The following is a 14,735-nucleotide window of genomic DNA, read 5'->3' on the forward strand; positions in this document are numbered from 1 at the left end:
ATCCATTGTGCCTCACATTACTACTCGGCCCTCTCTCGGGAGCGAATCCTCTCCAAAGTGTTATCACTGGCTCCGCTCGTCGAGGATTTGCGAGTATTGAAAGCGCTGTTCCGCGCACTACGCGCATTGGCAATGGCTGCAGCCGCGGCAGTGGCGGCAGCATGGGCGCTGGATTTGCGGCGAAACATCAAAAGGCCGTTGTCGCTATCGGTATCAGATTCGTCGTCGGAGCCATTGTAATGATCGCCGAAATCGTCCTCGTTGATATCCGGGTCACTCTCAGGCAGACGAATATCCTGACCGGAGAAAGACCCGTTGTAGCTCAACTCATCGTCACGAGAGGACAGAGTGTCGCTGTGATCGGGACGTTCAGTCTCATCTGAAGAAGGCGCGCGCTTACTTGAATGAACGTGAAGATAATGATCAGTGGGGTCGAGTGAGGAAGCTTGGGAAATGGCGGAAGGGATTGATGGATTTGACAGAGTGATCGATACCGCCGAGCCGAGATCTGACGAGGACGAGGTCATGGCCGTTGACGGTTGAGTCATGACTGCATTACCGGCCATCTCCGCTGGTGTTCCGGGGCTGGGCGAGCTGGTCAGTGATGGCACGGCCGAAAGCGCAACATCGTGGGACTTCACATCTGCAACTGGCGGTAGGGCCGGTGTTGGTGCGATTGTCCTGTGATAAAGATTCTCAGGATCGGCTTTGATCTTGCGAGCAAGGGAACGATTAATGTCCATAGAGGCGCCAGAGCTTGTCCGAGAAATGAAACCATGGTGGTGGTAAGAAGGTGCCATCTGATCGGGCGATGTCATTGTGCTCTCTGCTCGATCAGACACAATGTCGTTGGGACCATTCCTGTGAGATGACGGAGCATGAGGAATATGCTTCTCGAAGAAATCGCGGTCCTTCAACGCATCGGGCGTGTCGATATGACCAACCGCTGTAGTCTGGCAAAGAGCAACACTTGGCTCGGAGCGCTGATCTGCAGAGTCTGTGGAGTGAATTGAGTGTGAGTCATAAGACCGAACTCGTTCCAATCTTGCATGAGACGTTTTCTCTCGAACACTCTGGATGAATCGTCGCCCTGCTCCGCCCAGGATACCTCCTAGGTGAGTAGAAGTAGAAGTTTGCACGGCTATAGGACTTGCTTTTCGACTAGGCGGCGACGGTGGATGGTCGTGGTGGTAGTGTTGAATGTAATCAGATTGTCTGACAGTGCCATGCGACGGTGCTGTGGACACCGTCGTGTTCGCTCTGGTGGGTGGTTTCACTCGAGAGACATCATTCTGTTCATCTTCTGAGTCATTCAAGCTGTAATGATTGAATTGCGCGCTGGGGACAGGAGCGTCGCGGTGATCAATGTAGGCCTTACCGTGTGCGTGGCCGAGATCTCTGGAAGCTTTCAGAGCTGAGAAGATCGTCTCGTCCCCGCGCACGCTTTTTCGACGGGCATCTTGACTGATTGTACTGCTTGATGAGCTGGCCGATGGCCCAGGGGAATCGCTTGCGTTCGAGTGTCCTCGTGCACGTCCGGAAGCCTTGCTGGCAAGACCTAGCCGTTCTCCAATCTGATTACCGACCTTCTTAAAGCCGACACGAACACGGTCTACCAGGCTGAGCGGTACCACGGCGGTATTCAAATCCTCCTTCGAGACCTCAATTTTCTTGCCTTGACTTTGTTGAGAAGGATCTGTTTCCTCAAGCCACTTCGCTTTGTTAGGCAGGTCCTCCAGAACCCACGGATGCTGTCGCACATCCTCAAGTGTGATGCGAGCTTGAGGGTCTTTGGTGAGCAAGCGTCGCATAAGATCGTGAAGCTCGTCGCTAATCGGCTCGTACACCAGGTCTAACTCGCTTCTGCATTCGGACGGCGCCAGCGAATTGGCGCGCGAAGTGGAGTTTGACCTCGATGTCGGTTTGAGGTTAACAGGTGCCAGTCTTTTGCGAGGCAAATAAACCTCTTCGTCTGCAATCTGTCGCATGACGACGTATTCGCCGTCAACATAAGGCGTGCGGGCGAACAGCATGCAGAACAATGTAATTCCCAGAGCCCAAACGTCGATCGCCTTGGTGACCGGCATAATCTCGTCCGACACGTCGGTATTGCAAAGCTCGGGCGCGTAGAATGCCGGCGTGCCGACGGTCTTTGCTAGCTCTTTGGCCTCGTCGCCAAGATCCTGCGTCTCAGCTTCGCTAAGCTCCTCCCCGCGCTCTCCGTCATGTACAGGACGTCCTAGGTATGAAACGCCAAAATCCGAGATCTTGACACGTCCTTGGTTGGTGGTGAGAAGGTTTGGCGGTTTGATGTCTCGATGTACGATGCCCTGATAGTGCAAGTACTGCAGCCCCAGCAATGTATCTCGGAATGCAACACGGATCTTGTCCATCGTCATGACAGGGACGTATTCAAGTTCAGGGTCGAGTTGAGAGCGCAGCATATCTTTGGCGAATCGTTTCAGGTCGTGCGAGTTTTGCCGGATTGGCGCACGAAGACTTGCAAGACTTGCACCGCGTGAGCTCGAAGCAGACTCCAATTCGTGATGTCTCATTAGATCATGACCACTTGATCGACCTGTCGCTGAGCGGGTTTCGTCAGGCGAAGATTGTTCAGGGTCGATCGTCAGAGGTAAAAACCGGGACGGGCTGCCGACAGGCATCATGTCGACCAGGGACGAGACACGGGAGGATTGCCGTGAATGTCGATCCAAAGGTGATTTGAAGTGTTGTGACAAAGAATCAGTGGTTGCGGATGAGACCCGTGATAGAACGTCGGACTCATCGTCGGACTCATCGCTGTCGAGGCCTCCGGTTTCGATGCTCCACAAGTGAGCCGCATCTTCACTGTCGTCCTTCCTCACTCGTGCGCGCTGATTTCGGAGTCGCTTCTGCCGTCTGAGAAGCGTCTCAACACGTGTAAAAACAGCCTCGTCCTCCGCGATGAGCCTTTCGGTGCTGATTCCGCTCTTTTCCCGCTCATATCGTCTCGCCTCCAGCATAGCAATTTCAGATGGGCCCTTGACGCGCCAAGTGATTTCTCCTTTCTCAACCCATTCGAGCACAATGTAGACTTTCTTGGACGTCGGATCATCGATAACCTCTAACAAAGCTACAACATTGGGATGCCGTGCCTTCTTGAGTATGGCGACTTCCTTTTTGACCTTGTCCTCGGTTGTGGCCAACTTGCCAAGCTTGCGCCGTTTGGAGTAACGTTCCACGATTTTGATCGCCACAAAAGAATCTTGTTCGTTGAGATCACGACCGAGCTTGACCTTGCCGTGAGTACCGCGGCCGAGTTCATCAATAATCTCATAATGATTGACAATCTTACGACCAGAAACAGGATCGACTTCGACATCAGCGACATGGGTTTCTTTGGGCACATGTACATGCGTATAGTGCAAATATGGGCTGGCGTATGTACCAGGAGCGTCGGATGACATGGTGCGCATTGGAGGTTGCGTAGATGGAAGCGAAAACAACCCAGCACTCAGTTGAGGCGTATTGGTGGTAGTCCTGGCTCCGCTAGCATGTTTCTTCACCATGTTCGCGGAAATGTCGTCAATGTGAAGGTTCTGTGACGCAGCACGCCAGAGCTCGGGAGTTGTATGTTCGCGAACTTGCTCCACTTGCCTGACCGCGTGGGCGTGTTCCGGTCGCAACGACAAACGATCATTCCAGACACCATATCGGAGACTTGCAGGGGTGACTGTCATTGTGCTATCTGTACTCTGCACGCTGAGGCTAGAGGTCGTTGCTTGTGTGCTTGGTCGACGCGGCGAACGCACCGAATGCGAACGGCCGGGGACAGCGAAGTCTTTGCTTTTGCTTACTCCAACTTCGGGCAAGGGAGGCGGTGACGAATGTGATATGGTAGGTCGCAATGGACTCCCAGGTGGATGATGGAAATAGTCGCCAGCGCCTACATTTTCACGCCCACCGCTGAGATGACTGAAATCTCGTCCATCTAGAGTCGGTGGCATCTCAGACCGGGGTGTACAATCAGGATCCTCCTCGTTCTGATGCGCGAACATTTCTCCCGACCGCCTCTGGGCCCAATTCAATGAGTCCATCACGCCTATAGTGCGAGCGCAAGACAAGGTCGGCCCGCCAGGAATGTGATCCACTTTGTGCGAGTTGCCTCAGCTACCCGCACTTCGACCGGCTGGACATTGAAAGAATGAGGTCGCGATCGGCAGCCAGGATTGCTGGTGGGGTCGGAAACAGATCCGTTGAGAGGAAATGTTCTAAAAACAAGTCGTATGGACAAATTAATGCCGACGCTGGCGGTTGATTGAGGCGAATCTGTCGCTTGTGGGCGGTGATGAGATGCAGGAAGCCGTGAGTTTGTTGGGAAATGAGTGAGCGAGGTTTGTGCGATACGGATGTGATCACGGCAGGACGGACAATCCGGTGGATAGAGAGAAGTAGTTACAAGACTGCGTAGTCAGGAAGAGCGAAAGGGCAAGCGTAATTGCTTGTACAGAGTAGGTGGGTCGAAGAGTGACGTTGAATGCTAAAAGTTGGGGGGGGGCTTTTGGGTAGCCACCAGACAATTGTAGGCGAGCGGAGCCCTAGGACAGTAATTGGCAAAGCAGTGTGCGCGCGGACGGACGAGCGGACGGGCATAGGAGGAGTATAAAATAAAAGATGATGCTTTTGCCGTGGCAGACGGGATGGATAAACCGATGATTGATGGTGATCCACAAATCGTTCCATGTGCTGGGGATGCAGGTGGTGAGCCATCCATTTTACTGGCCATCACAGACATGCCATCACAAGCAACAGCGGCAGGCACACTTCCTCAACATTCTTCCAGGTGGTGGATTATCAATTAGATAGGACAGCGGGACGAGCCCAACGAAGAACGAATACAGTCCTGCACGGTCGACACCCTCGACTCAACGACCTCAGAGCCGTCAACCACTTAGAATCTACATCAAGTACGTACACCACCGTACCTCTCTTTGACTTTTGCAGTCGGGTTTCTTGTGACGAACGATTGTGCATATCCGTCGGTCCACAGTGGGTCGTGCTCCGACCTCCATCCCATCTGATGGGACACTACCTAGGTATTACTTACTGTATTATGAAACCTTCCATTCCATTCGATAGGGAAAATCCCGGCCGCATGTCCAGGCGGTCACTCCAGCAGCAGCAGCATCGTCGTGCGCTTGTGCTGTGGAGCAGTCGACGTCTTTTCACGCGGCCATATTCTCCGTTATCATCAGTGACAACGTCACAAGCACGATCGGCAAAGCTATGACTTTCAACGTCCTCTCATCCATTCGGCGGCGCGCTGCAAGACAGGGCATGATCGCCCGCCGCCGGACGTGTTGGGAGAAGGTGGAGGCGAACAAGCGGCGCTTTTCTGTTGAATACAGTACCATGTAGCAGGCGCAGCGCCTCTGCACTCTTGCCGTTTTGACCACCTGAAGAGCGTGTGCCTCAAAGCCCAGGTGCAGGTGGTATGGAGTGGAGGGAAAAGCGATAAACTTGGGGAGCACGCCCTCCCGCTTTGCTACTCGACCGGCACACGTCTGATCACCTCCCGTGGACTACAGTACAGAGAATGCATGTTGTCGTCGTGTCACACCTCCATCTCCGTTCATGTTTCATCTATGTATGCATAACGATAAAATGAAAGAAATGGGCTTTCGCAGTGCTTGCCCACACCCTCAAAGAGAAGCAATGGTGGTGGGGCAACATCACAGCCAATCAGTCGAACAGGCGACTCCTCTCTTCCAAGGTTCGCAATGATGATGAAGGTGATGGACGCTCGTCGTGGGTTTTCTCCGTGCAAGTGTACTTAAATTTAGCCCACGACATTATTATATCGCATGTGATGGGTGACCCTCTTGTCCCTTCACTGCAGGTGGACGATGTATGCACAGCGAATTTCATTCTCCACGATATCCACGCCGTAGTCCCATGCATGCCCAGGTTCCATCATTATTAGGCACAATGCATGTGTTCGAAAGTTATCTGCTATTGTCCAGTGCCGTCAGTGCCGGTCGACTACGCCTTCACTTCGGCGCGATCCCTTAGCCTCTTAGGGACGTCATCATCGACTTCGTCTTCATCATCCCTCTGACGAGCGTGTGTCTAACATTCAAATGCAAATGCAATCGCCCATCCACGTGTATCATCATGGGAAGTGTTTCGCCTGAACCACATGCCTTCAGATCTCAGCCCTTTAACACGGTAACAGCGATCGTGAACCACGGATCGCCCATCGTGCTCACGCCACTCGACCGTTTTCGCTACCACGCGTTCTACTATCGCGCAGCACCTGCAATGCACTCCAGTGGTCACCACAATTCATGTATGCCACATGAATCCTGTTTCCAGTATGCAGGGCGGCCGGCCAGATGTTTCAAAGTTCGCTGGCGACATTGCGGTCAGCTTTTCTCGTACTACACATCCATGAGTTCCACGATCGCTTCCACCTGGACGTTGTCTTGCCATGTACTTCGTGCACAGTGAGAACGCAGACTTCGTCTGTCCTTCGCACATGAGCAGAACAGACTCCAGTATTATTGCTAGCATCACCTTTCGCACGTCCATATTAAGCTACGTCTTGTTGGGCTAGCCTCTTGCACCGTATGCCTCATTGTGGATGCAGGTGCAATGGCCATGACCCCTGTCATCCAATTTTATTACCAGGCCCGCTGGGCGGACCATGAGAGATGAGATGTGGGAACAGCCAAGTGCCATGGCGATCATCCTGTGGTGATTCTCTGATATTCTGTGAGGTCAAAGTGTAGACGAAATATCGTTGGGTGGGTTGTGCACCCATGGAATTGATGGATATGTGGCCCGAAAAATCATCTCAACATCAACCAGTCGAATGCTGGAGCGCATCAAAAGGGCGGGCGGGACCATGCATCGTGGATCTCCGTGGACAAAAAACAAGTCCCAAGACTCCATCAAACTCGCACCTGCACTTGAAGGAGCAGGCGACCACGGGTACAGGCCAGAATGATGACCGCACAACACGACGCTACACACAGACAGCATGCAAACACACACATTGACACAATAGCCGACTCAACCACACCATCATCTGTATGCAGGATCAATCACATTTCAACCCACACGAGCTCGCCGTCTGCCGCCGCCGGCGGGCTGCTCTTGCGTAATTTTGCGATAAGCGGCTTGTGCACGGGCCGCGAGCCGGCCGGTTCTTCGAAATCAACCTTGGAAGTCGACGTCGGGGTCCAAGTCCAGGTGAGGAGAATCTTTCGTCCAGAGTACGACGAGTATCTCTCTTCGCAGTCTTAAGATGCAGGGCGATCCATATCGCCATCGCATACTGATGGTACGAGAGTCCAGTCCAAGTGGGAGAGATACAGTTGTCGTCCAAGTCATCAGATGTGCTGATCTGCGCGGGGTAATACCCAACAAACACGGACGATTCGTGATGAAATGACGATGTTCAAGGTGTTGTACTGTACAGTACGTATCAGTTTTTTACGCTATCGAGGTACACGGCTTCTTGTATATGGGTAGCAGAACTGTTTGTCCAGATTGCGTGGGTTGCATACGGTACGTCCTGAGTTGACATGTGAAATGATCGGCTCCACATCAGCAACAAGCGACCACGCGCATGCTGGACGTTGACTGCCCAGACGCATGTCTTTGAACGTAGAGCAATCTGCTTATATGGCGCCACGGTTTATATAATTGAGCGGTCGAACAGGAATGCGAATATCGCTTCGTGAGAAGCACAAAGACCTTGCTCTGCTTATCCCCATCCGCTCAGCATGATCATATCTGCTCTGAGTAAAGCAGATGACACGAACGCACTGTGGAGCAAATTCCGAATATGAGCTCAGCGACGTACTCGCTCGTGCCGACAGCTTGCAACTAGCGTGTGTACAAATCAATACGTGTGGCCACTCGTTCGCATTTACCACCATCAATACCACTCCCTCGTCTGAAATGCGAGTCACGCGCGGAGCGTATGTAAGCGATAGTGGTGGCGATGTTGTGTGAGGTATTCGTCACACTTGCAGATACCCCTGATGTTGTGACCACCAGTTTGCAAGCTTCGTTCTGAAGATACGGATATGCTTTCGTGCGACGTTGGCAACTGGAACGACGTCTGCACGACATGTGCCATGCCGTAGGGCGTCGTCGCACAAGCAGAGAGCTTGTAAGTATTCCATATGTTACCATGGCAGATTTCTAGCGAATGACGCTCTAGAAATTTCGTCCAGCGATTCGCAGGGGACAGTGCATTGTGTGCGGCCATGCTCGCGTAGCGCGTCTTGACCAGCCGTGCAACGCACAGCAAAAGCCTGACACGCTCAACTTCCGTCCAGCAACGCTGCCTCCTCTTCGCGCTCACGGCGGGCTTCTTCTGCATCTTCCTGCTCACGGATATTCGCGGCTTCCACCAGAGTCGTACCATCTATTCCCGCCGCTTCACTGCGACCGCTGTCTTCCAACCCAGTCACTTTTCTGTCGGAACTGGCAGCTGCGCGGGCTTTCGCAGCCTGTTGCTGATTGGCGATCCGTTCGCGTACCAATCGGGCTATGGCATTGTCCGTCCGTACATTCAGTACATCCATTTTGCGTTCCAGGTCCCGCTTCAGGTCCCAATTGGGCTTCTTCGGTTGTAGTTTGAAAAGATCCAAAGGAGTCTCCGTTTTCTCTGCCTCTATGCTCTGTTGCTTGACTTCGAGGGCTAGAGCAGCAGCTTGCTTTTCCAAGGTGTCCCTACCGTCTGATGGCGCCTGCTCAAACCCAAGCTTGGCGTTTCTAGTTTCGCTGTCGTAGTTTCTGCCTGAGATGTACTTCTTCGTCGTATCTGATTCGTGATTGCTGGCATCGTGAATTGCGGCTTTTGGTGTTGCGTCGATATCAACCGTGGCAGTATCGTTTGAATCCGGCTGCTTTCGTTTGAGCGATTTCAGTTGAGCAAGTCGAGCCTTGCGATCCTGGGCTGCAGCTCCTAGCGCCTGTAGCGATGCCATTTTGGCGCAATCGGCTGTCGCCAAAAAAAGGAAATTCAGTGCCCACTTCTGCAGCGACGAGTCCAGAGATTGTGCAGCATTAATGTAAAGACATATGCATGTCGCCGGTCGTCACTTCACCAAACATGAAATTCACACTGCGGTTTGCGGCGGTCGGCTCGGCCCGAACACCCCCGAGCCCTCAACGACAGAGCGCATGATTTCCGTCCCTGATCTCCGAATGAAACCATGAAATCGAAATATTTATCGCGTGCCCAAAGAACAATCACCAGAGATCCGCATCATCACCCATGCGCTCAAGCAACCCATCAATCTACATGTTCGCCATATGACACCATGCCGGCTCTATCTCCGCACGCTCGTCCGTGGCAATCCTGCTGCGCTCCTGGGCTCGATACGATGGCCGTCTATCCAGATACTCACTCGTCGAGGCTTTACGAATGCTGCGGATTCGGAGGATGATGCGCCTCTGCGAAGCGTGCACTCTATGTCGCAGTACAGAAGAGAGGAACTTGAGAAGATACGAAAACACATCCTGGGGACCACAGGATTCAATCCCGAAGCGCATACCGATTGCAAACCCGAAGACGACGCCGGCTCTGAAACACGTGGCTCACAAGCATTTCGAACGGCAGAAATTATTTTATCTGAAGCTCGAGTCGACGATCAAGGAGGCATCCAAGATCCATCGCCCACGTGCGATGACGCCGGCGATGTTACTCGAACTTTTCGTTCGAACTTTTGGGAAACAAACGTCATAAAGTTAGAGGAGAGCTTTGATTTGCGATGTGGCGACTCCTACATGAAAGTCTTGGAGCAATTCGAGTATGCTGTCGGTACTTCTGTTAGAGTGAGGGCGTTGATTCAATTGATGGACGATGAAAAGTCAATATGGACGATCTTTAGAAGAAGCGGAGAGAACGTATCACCTCGGGACTGGGAAGAGATCGCACTCTACCTGTTGCAAAATGAGCCAGCTCGCGCGATCGACTTTTTGGAGCTATGCCTGCCCATTTTCAAGACAACCTTGAGGATTCGTGCCCGGCAGGCAACTCGATATCTTGTCGCATACTGGTATCATCAGACCGACCACCCATCACGGGTGGCCAAGCTGGACAAGTTGGCCGAGCTTGCTCCGCACTCCACTGGCGACGATGGTCTAGCAGAATCGCGATCAAATGCCATGGCATATCGCCTCATGCATGGATGCTCCCCTGCAGCAGTGAAGCAACTTTTCGCCTGGATGACACGGAATTCCGGCATGCACTGGCATACGTGGCTTCAGTACTCAACATATTGCATACAAAACGGCGATTTCGAATTAGCTCTGGATGCGATTCTTCAAGCTCGGGGATCACGTGCGCGGCTGGAACAACTCTCGTTTACCATGACGTTCTCCGCTCTCCTCCGCGCAGCAAGTACACAACCAGATGGGCTTCGCATTGGTATGCGGTTCTACGACTACATTTCGAGGTGTGGCATGCCCTTGACGACAACCGTGTGCAACGTTCTCATGATGAATGCTGCTGATGCTGGCGACGTGCAGACTACACTTGCGATTCACAAATCAATGTTGGAGAACGGTCCAAAGCCCGATGAATATTCTTATGCTGCTTTGCTGAGAGCTTGGAAGCACAACATCGATGATGCAAGTCTCTTGAACGATGTTATACGCATGGCAATTGAGGCGTCAGTTGTCACCGAGAGGCCATACATTTCCACTGAGATACTGCACTGTCTTGCAACGCACCATCGAAAGAAAAATCCTACAGCAGCATATAAAATCGTTGCGGATGCTTATTTGGAGCTATTTGACTTAGCGCCCCTTCAGCAGCTGGGCTTGTTGCGCGATCGATCACAGTCAGAGAATCGACAAGCCCCTAACGGGGCAGCTCTCGGCATCATGTTCAAGGCATTCTTCCATCATCTTCTTGCAAATCGCCTACCAAAAATCAGAGCTCAGCTGCTGTACGTCCGCTGGCGCGAGCTCATGTTCAAGGGAGAAATGCCGTTTGCACTCCTTGCGGAAAACACCTATATCTACGGCCAGTTTCTCTATTTTTTTACCCGCGCCGAGGGAGGCATAATGCTTGCTTCTCAGATCATCAAGGACATGCAAGCCGGACCGCCAAAGGGCTTTGCGTACAAACATGCCAAGCCATGTGTTTTCTGCTGGTCGATATATCTCTTTGGCTTTGTGCGTGCAGGCAAAATGAAATTGGCCGAGCAGATCCTAGTGTACATGCGCGAGAAGGGCGTCGAGCCGACTATCGACGTACAGAATCACTTGCTATCAGGCTATGCTGGACGGCAGAGCATTTCCTCAACTCTGGATAAATTAAAAGAGATCGAGGACTCTGGTGAAATGTGGAACGAATGGACACTCAAAGCTTTGTCAAAACATCGCGAACAGGATCGTTTACGAAATGCATACGAGAAACTTTCGATTGGGAAGCGTACACAAGAATTACCGCGCCCCGAAACAGCAACGAAGGAGGTGGCCGAGTCGCAGACCAGCAATAACTTGGATAGCGGATCCAGTGCCACATCACTTCCCGCCGGGCAAGGAAGCGACCAGCAACGAGGATCGAGTGAAATCCCGGTTCACAGGAGCGATGACGCCGATCACGAAACACCATCGAACTAATTCAGACCATTGCCCGCATGTCCAGGCAGTCAGAGGGTGTGCACAATTATGGATTCGTTCTGGCAAGGCTGCACCTTTCAATTTTCCATCCAATCATGAGCAACGACAAGCTGGTCTTGTAATAGAATACTGTATCACCACATGTATAATTTTGTTTAATATTGGCACGTTCAGCTGCATTTTTATGACCGTATTTCTTACTGACAGCCATCCTTATTTTTAATCGCACTTGTGCCGATTCACAGACTGAAACAACATCTTCTAGTACTCGGTTCATATGATGTCGAACTAAAAGTATACAGTGATGAGCACTTTCGCCATGGAACCGGCCATGTCCGACGTACAAAGCCCGAGTTGCAATTCTTCAGGGTCAGGAATACGCAAGACGCGACTTTTCGCGTCGTTTACCCAGCGCGTCATCCAGCCCGCTGCGGCAACTTCATTGTTTCGCTGCGTCCGGCAACATCATCAGCACCTTTTCTCGTACACATTCTATATCGCCCTTAAATCATTAGAAGATCATTAACGATGCTGGCTTTCTCTTCTTCTCCCATGCCTACAAACTCGCCGCACGCGTTCCAGCCTGCCGTCTCGTCGCCACTTTCACCCCGCAGTGTTAATATCTATGGCCGACGACCCATGTCGAACGAGAACGCGAAATCTACAGACTTGGCGATTCCAGGAAAGAGCACAATAATCACGAAGCCGACGCCCTTCTCACAGCGGAATACCAAGAAAGCGCCCTCGCCTCGCTCTGACGACTTGCGTGTACAGCGCAGAAATGCCTTTATGAAGAAAGTCAGAGATAGCCGCGATGATCGAAGATACGAACTACGAGAGGATGATGTGAGTATCAGGTTCAGCATGCGGGTACTATGGTGGCTCAATTTACTGACGCGTCCAACTAGATGATGCGCCTCGACTACGTCCGGCAGCAACGACAATGGCAGGCCGATCAAGCCCGCTCTGCGCCAAAGTTACGCGAAGAAGATTACGAAGAAACCTTCGACACCACAGGCGATGCAGATTTCGATATGCAGTCACTACCGTCAAGCTATCAGGTAGTCCCACACGAAGACGAGGTGGATCAGGTGTTGCAAATGGAGGACGAGGAGCTGGAAGCCCTACTTGAGCACATGCCAACGAATAACTACAATGACATGGAGACACAGAGTCAGTGGTCGGAGCACTTTGGAAGCGATGACGAGGATTACGATGTAATCTTTTCCGAAATGTTGAGTCAAAGCTCGCTTGCGGACGGTGGAAACCTGCCGGCTTCCAGCCAGCCAATGCAGGATGTGGACGATATGGATGAGAGCTGAACTTACAGCTACTTTGGTCAATTCGGATTTAGCGAGGCGTTTGGCGTACTGGACGATGTTTTCGATTTTGGTCGACCCAAAACGCGCAGATCGCGTTGGGTGCGCGATGCTGATTATTCGATCACGCTCATGGGTATCGCAGAGAATCTATCATGAATGCAGAGAGGGGTGCACACAAAAGGAAGGCGTCGAACAAATCCTCTCCAGCACAGAATATTCTTTCCAATCAGATATTTTTGCCCCATCAGCTTCCGTGACTATTGCGTCGGACAACTAGAATCCAAATCCCCCAAGGCCTCCTGCGCAGCCGCCATGTCGCCTACCAAATCCTCCGGCGGCGAGCCTGCGCTTTGCATCTCCTGCATCCGCTCCACGATATATTCCCGATCCGCATCGTTGTTGTCGCTGTAACCACTCCGCTCAAATCTCCCCACAATCTCGCCAACCAATTTCTGCTGCTTCTGAAACCGCGCCAGGTCGTCTTTCGCTGTCGTGCTCGCGTTCTTCTCCATCCAACCCGGAAATTTATCGTGTAGCTCCTTCATCGGCTCGTAAAGAATCTCCTTGTGGGTGAGTTGTGTCATCATGCTCATGAGCATGGAATTGAAATCGCCTTCGCCGCCCTCGCCATTGCCCTCCATAAGACTCGCCATCATCTGTTCCAATAGAGCATCCTCCGAAGATTTTGATTGTGTGGATGTCGATGCTGCTGTCGCGGCGTCGCCGGATGCCTGCATCCGCTCCATCGTCCGTCGGATAGTGTCCTGGAATTTGTCCTCCGGTGCGCCGCTTTTCTTGGTGCTGCTTGAGCTACTGCTCGCCGCCGGCTTGGTCGTCGACGATGTGCCGGCTGCCGCGGGTGTAGATGCTGGTCCGCTTCGTTGCGCAGCCTCTTCGGGATTGGGTACACCGCCAGCTGAGATCAACTCCTGCATCATCTTCTCGAATTCCTTCTGCATGTCCGGGTTTTGGTCCAGCTCGCTGATGAGATTTGACATGCTCGCTTGTAGTTCTTTCGCAAATTCATCTTCGGAAGGGGCGGCATCTTTGGGAGGAGCCGCTTTGGTTGCTAAAGACTCTGTTGCTGGTTGTTCTGGTACAGATGTGGCTGGTACAGGTGCTTTCGATGCTGGCTGTGATATTGAAGTCGCTTGAAACTCGTCGAGGACGTCTACAGGTTACATAAGCTTGGTAGTTTGATGCACAAAATTTACAAGCCATTACCGTCTAGGTCATCGAGATCATCCTCCTCTGGGTCTGGTGCTGTCACGACCTCTTTTGGAGGTTTCTCTGCCATTGCGATAGTCTGTGAACAGGAAGCCGAGGTGCGATGCCGGTGCTGGAGTTGTTGTGCGATGACTATTTGTTCCCTTCTGCTCTCGAAGTTGTGCGCGAAGACTTGTTCGCCTCTATAAGTGTGCTATGGTAGCGATTCAATGGGCGACAGAGTAGTGCGCGGTAGTGTGTGGTGATAACCGGGGAATAATAAATGTGCTGTATGGTGAACCTATTGATCACATGTCGCAAAGCAAGTCCAATATTTTCCCCCTCCAGCCCACCATACAGACACGGCAGACCCCATCAATTGCGGAGGGCGGCAATCATCCAGCCCTGGAGGACGACCTTGGAATCTCGAGGATTACAGTAATGTTGTTCCGATCCGTCCATTGGCATGTCGTTAGGGTTGCCTTGCGGTGTTCACGGCACGAAACACCATCACATCATGCGCCCGTGTCATTGCCTATCAGCTGAACGAGTCGTGGTTATATTGACATCTAAACA

The 14,735-nt window shown here is 52.2% G+C and overlaps 5 protein-coding genes across 5 annotated transcripts; 2 read left to right on the forward strand and 3 right to left on the reverse strand.

Moving 5' to 3' along the window:
* Positions 1–1,688: 1,688 nt before the first annotated feature.
* Positions 1,689–3,446, reverse strand: K489DRAFT_324484 (kinase-like protein; the record flags this gene model as incomplete). The annotated part of the gene is made up of 4 exons (XM_033601761.1): positions 1,689–1,838; positions 1,935–2,446; positions 2,849–2,855; positions 3,027–3,446. Coding segments are annotated over 4 exons (1,089 nt in total), but the record flags the coding sequence as incomplete, so codon positions are not given.
* Positions 3,447–8,315: 4,869 nt separating this feature from the next.
* K489DRAFT_324380 (uncharacterized protein) lies at positions 8,316–8,984 on the reverse strand (the record flags this gene model as incomplete). Its single annotated transcript, XM_033601755.1, has 1 exon — positions 8,316–8,984. The coding sequence occupies one exon, from the start codon at positions 8,982–8,984 to the stop codon at positions 8,316–8,318; it is 669 nt and encodes a 222-aa protein (XP_033457337.1).
* A 235-nt stretch (positions 8,985–9,219) lies between these two features.
* K489DRAFT_433720 (uncharacterized protein) lies at positions 9,220–11,868 on the forward strand. The gene has a single exon (XM_033608528.1). The coding sequence runs from the start codon at positions 9,313–9,315 to the stop codon at positions 11,629–11,631; it is 2,319 nt and encodes a 772-aa protein (XP_033457338.1). The 5' UTR covers positions 9,220–9,312; the 3' UTR covers positions 11,632–11,868.
* Positions 11,869–12,183: 315 nt separating this feature from the next.
* Positions 12,184–12,953, forward strand: K489DRAFT_412269 (uncharacterized protein; the record flags this gene model as incomplete). Its single annotated transcript, XM_033607912.1, has 2 exons — positions 12,184–12,477; positions 12,540–12,953. The coding sequence occupies 2 exons, from the start codon at positions 12,184–12,186 to the stop codon at positions 12,951–12,953; spliced, it is 708 nt and encodes a 235-aa protein (XP_033457339.1).
* Positions 12,879–14,481, reverse strand: K489DRAFT_383103 (Pex19-domain-containing protein). The gene is made up of 2 exons (XM_033605517.1): positions 14,178–14,481; positions 12,879–14,124 (listed from the first exon to the last, which is right to left on the reverse strand). The coding sequence occupies exons 1-2, from the start codon at positions 14,248–14,250 to the stop codon at positions 13,211–13,213; spliced, it is 987 nt and encodes a 328-aa protein (XP_033457340.1). The 5' UTR covers positions 14,251–14,481; the 3' UTR covers positions 12,879–13,210.
* Between the last annotated feature and the right edge of the window lie 254 nt (positions 14,482–14,735).

Source organism: Dissoconium aciculare (genome assembly GCF_010015565.1).
Source record: "Dissoconium aciculare CBS 342.82 unplaced genomic scaffold K489scaffold_11, whole genome shotgun sequence".
NCBI lineage: Eukaryota > Fungi > Ascomycota > Dothideomycetes > Mycosphaerellales > Dissoconiaceae > Dissoconium > Dissoconium aciculare.

What these genes read in the sequence shown, in the direction of transcription:
- K489DRAFT_433720 (XM_033608528.1), top strand. Translation starts at nt 9,313, where the DNA reads ATGACACCATGCCGGCTCTATCTCCGCACGCTCGTCCGTGGCAATCCT.
- K489DRAFT_383103 (XM_033605517.1), bottom strand. Translation starts at nt 14,250, where the DNA reads ATGGCAGAGAAACCTCCAAAAGAGGTCGTGACAGCACCAGACCCAGAG. An exon ending in TGATCTCGATGACCTAGACG is followed by an intron (nt 14,125 to 14,177) that starts GTAATGGCTTGT and finishes TGTAACCTGTAG; the next exon opens with ACGTCCTCGACGAGTTTCAA.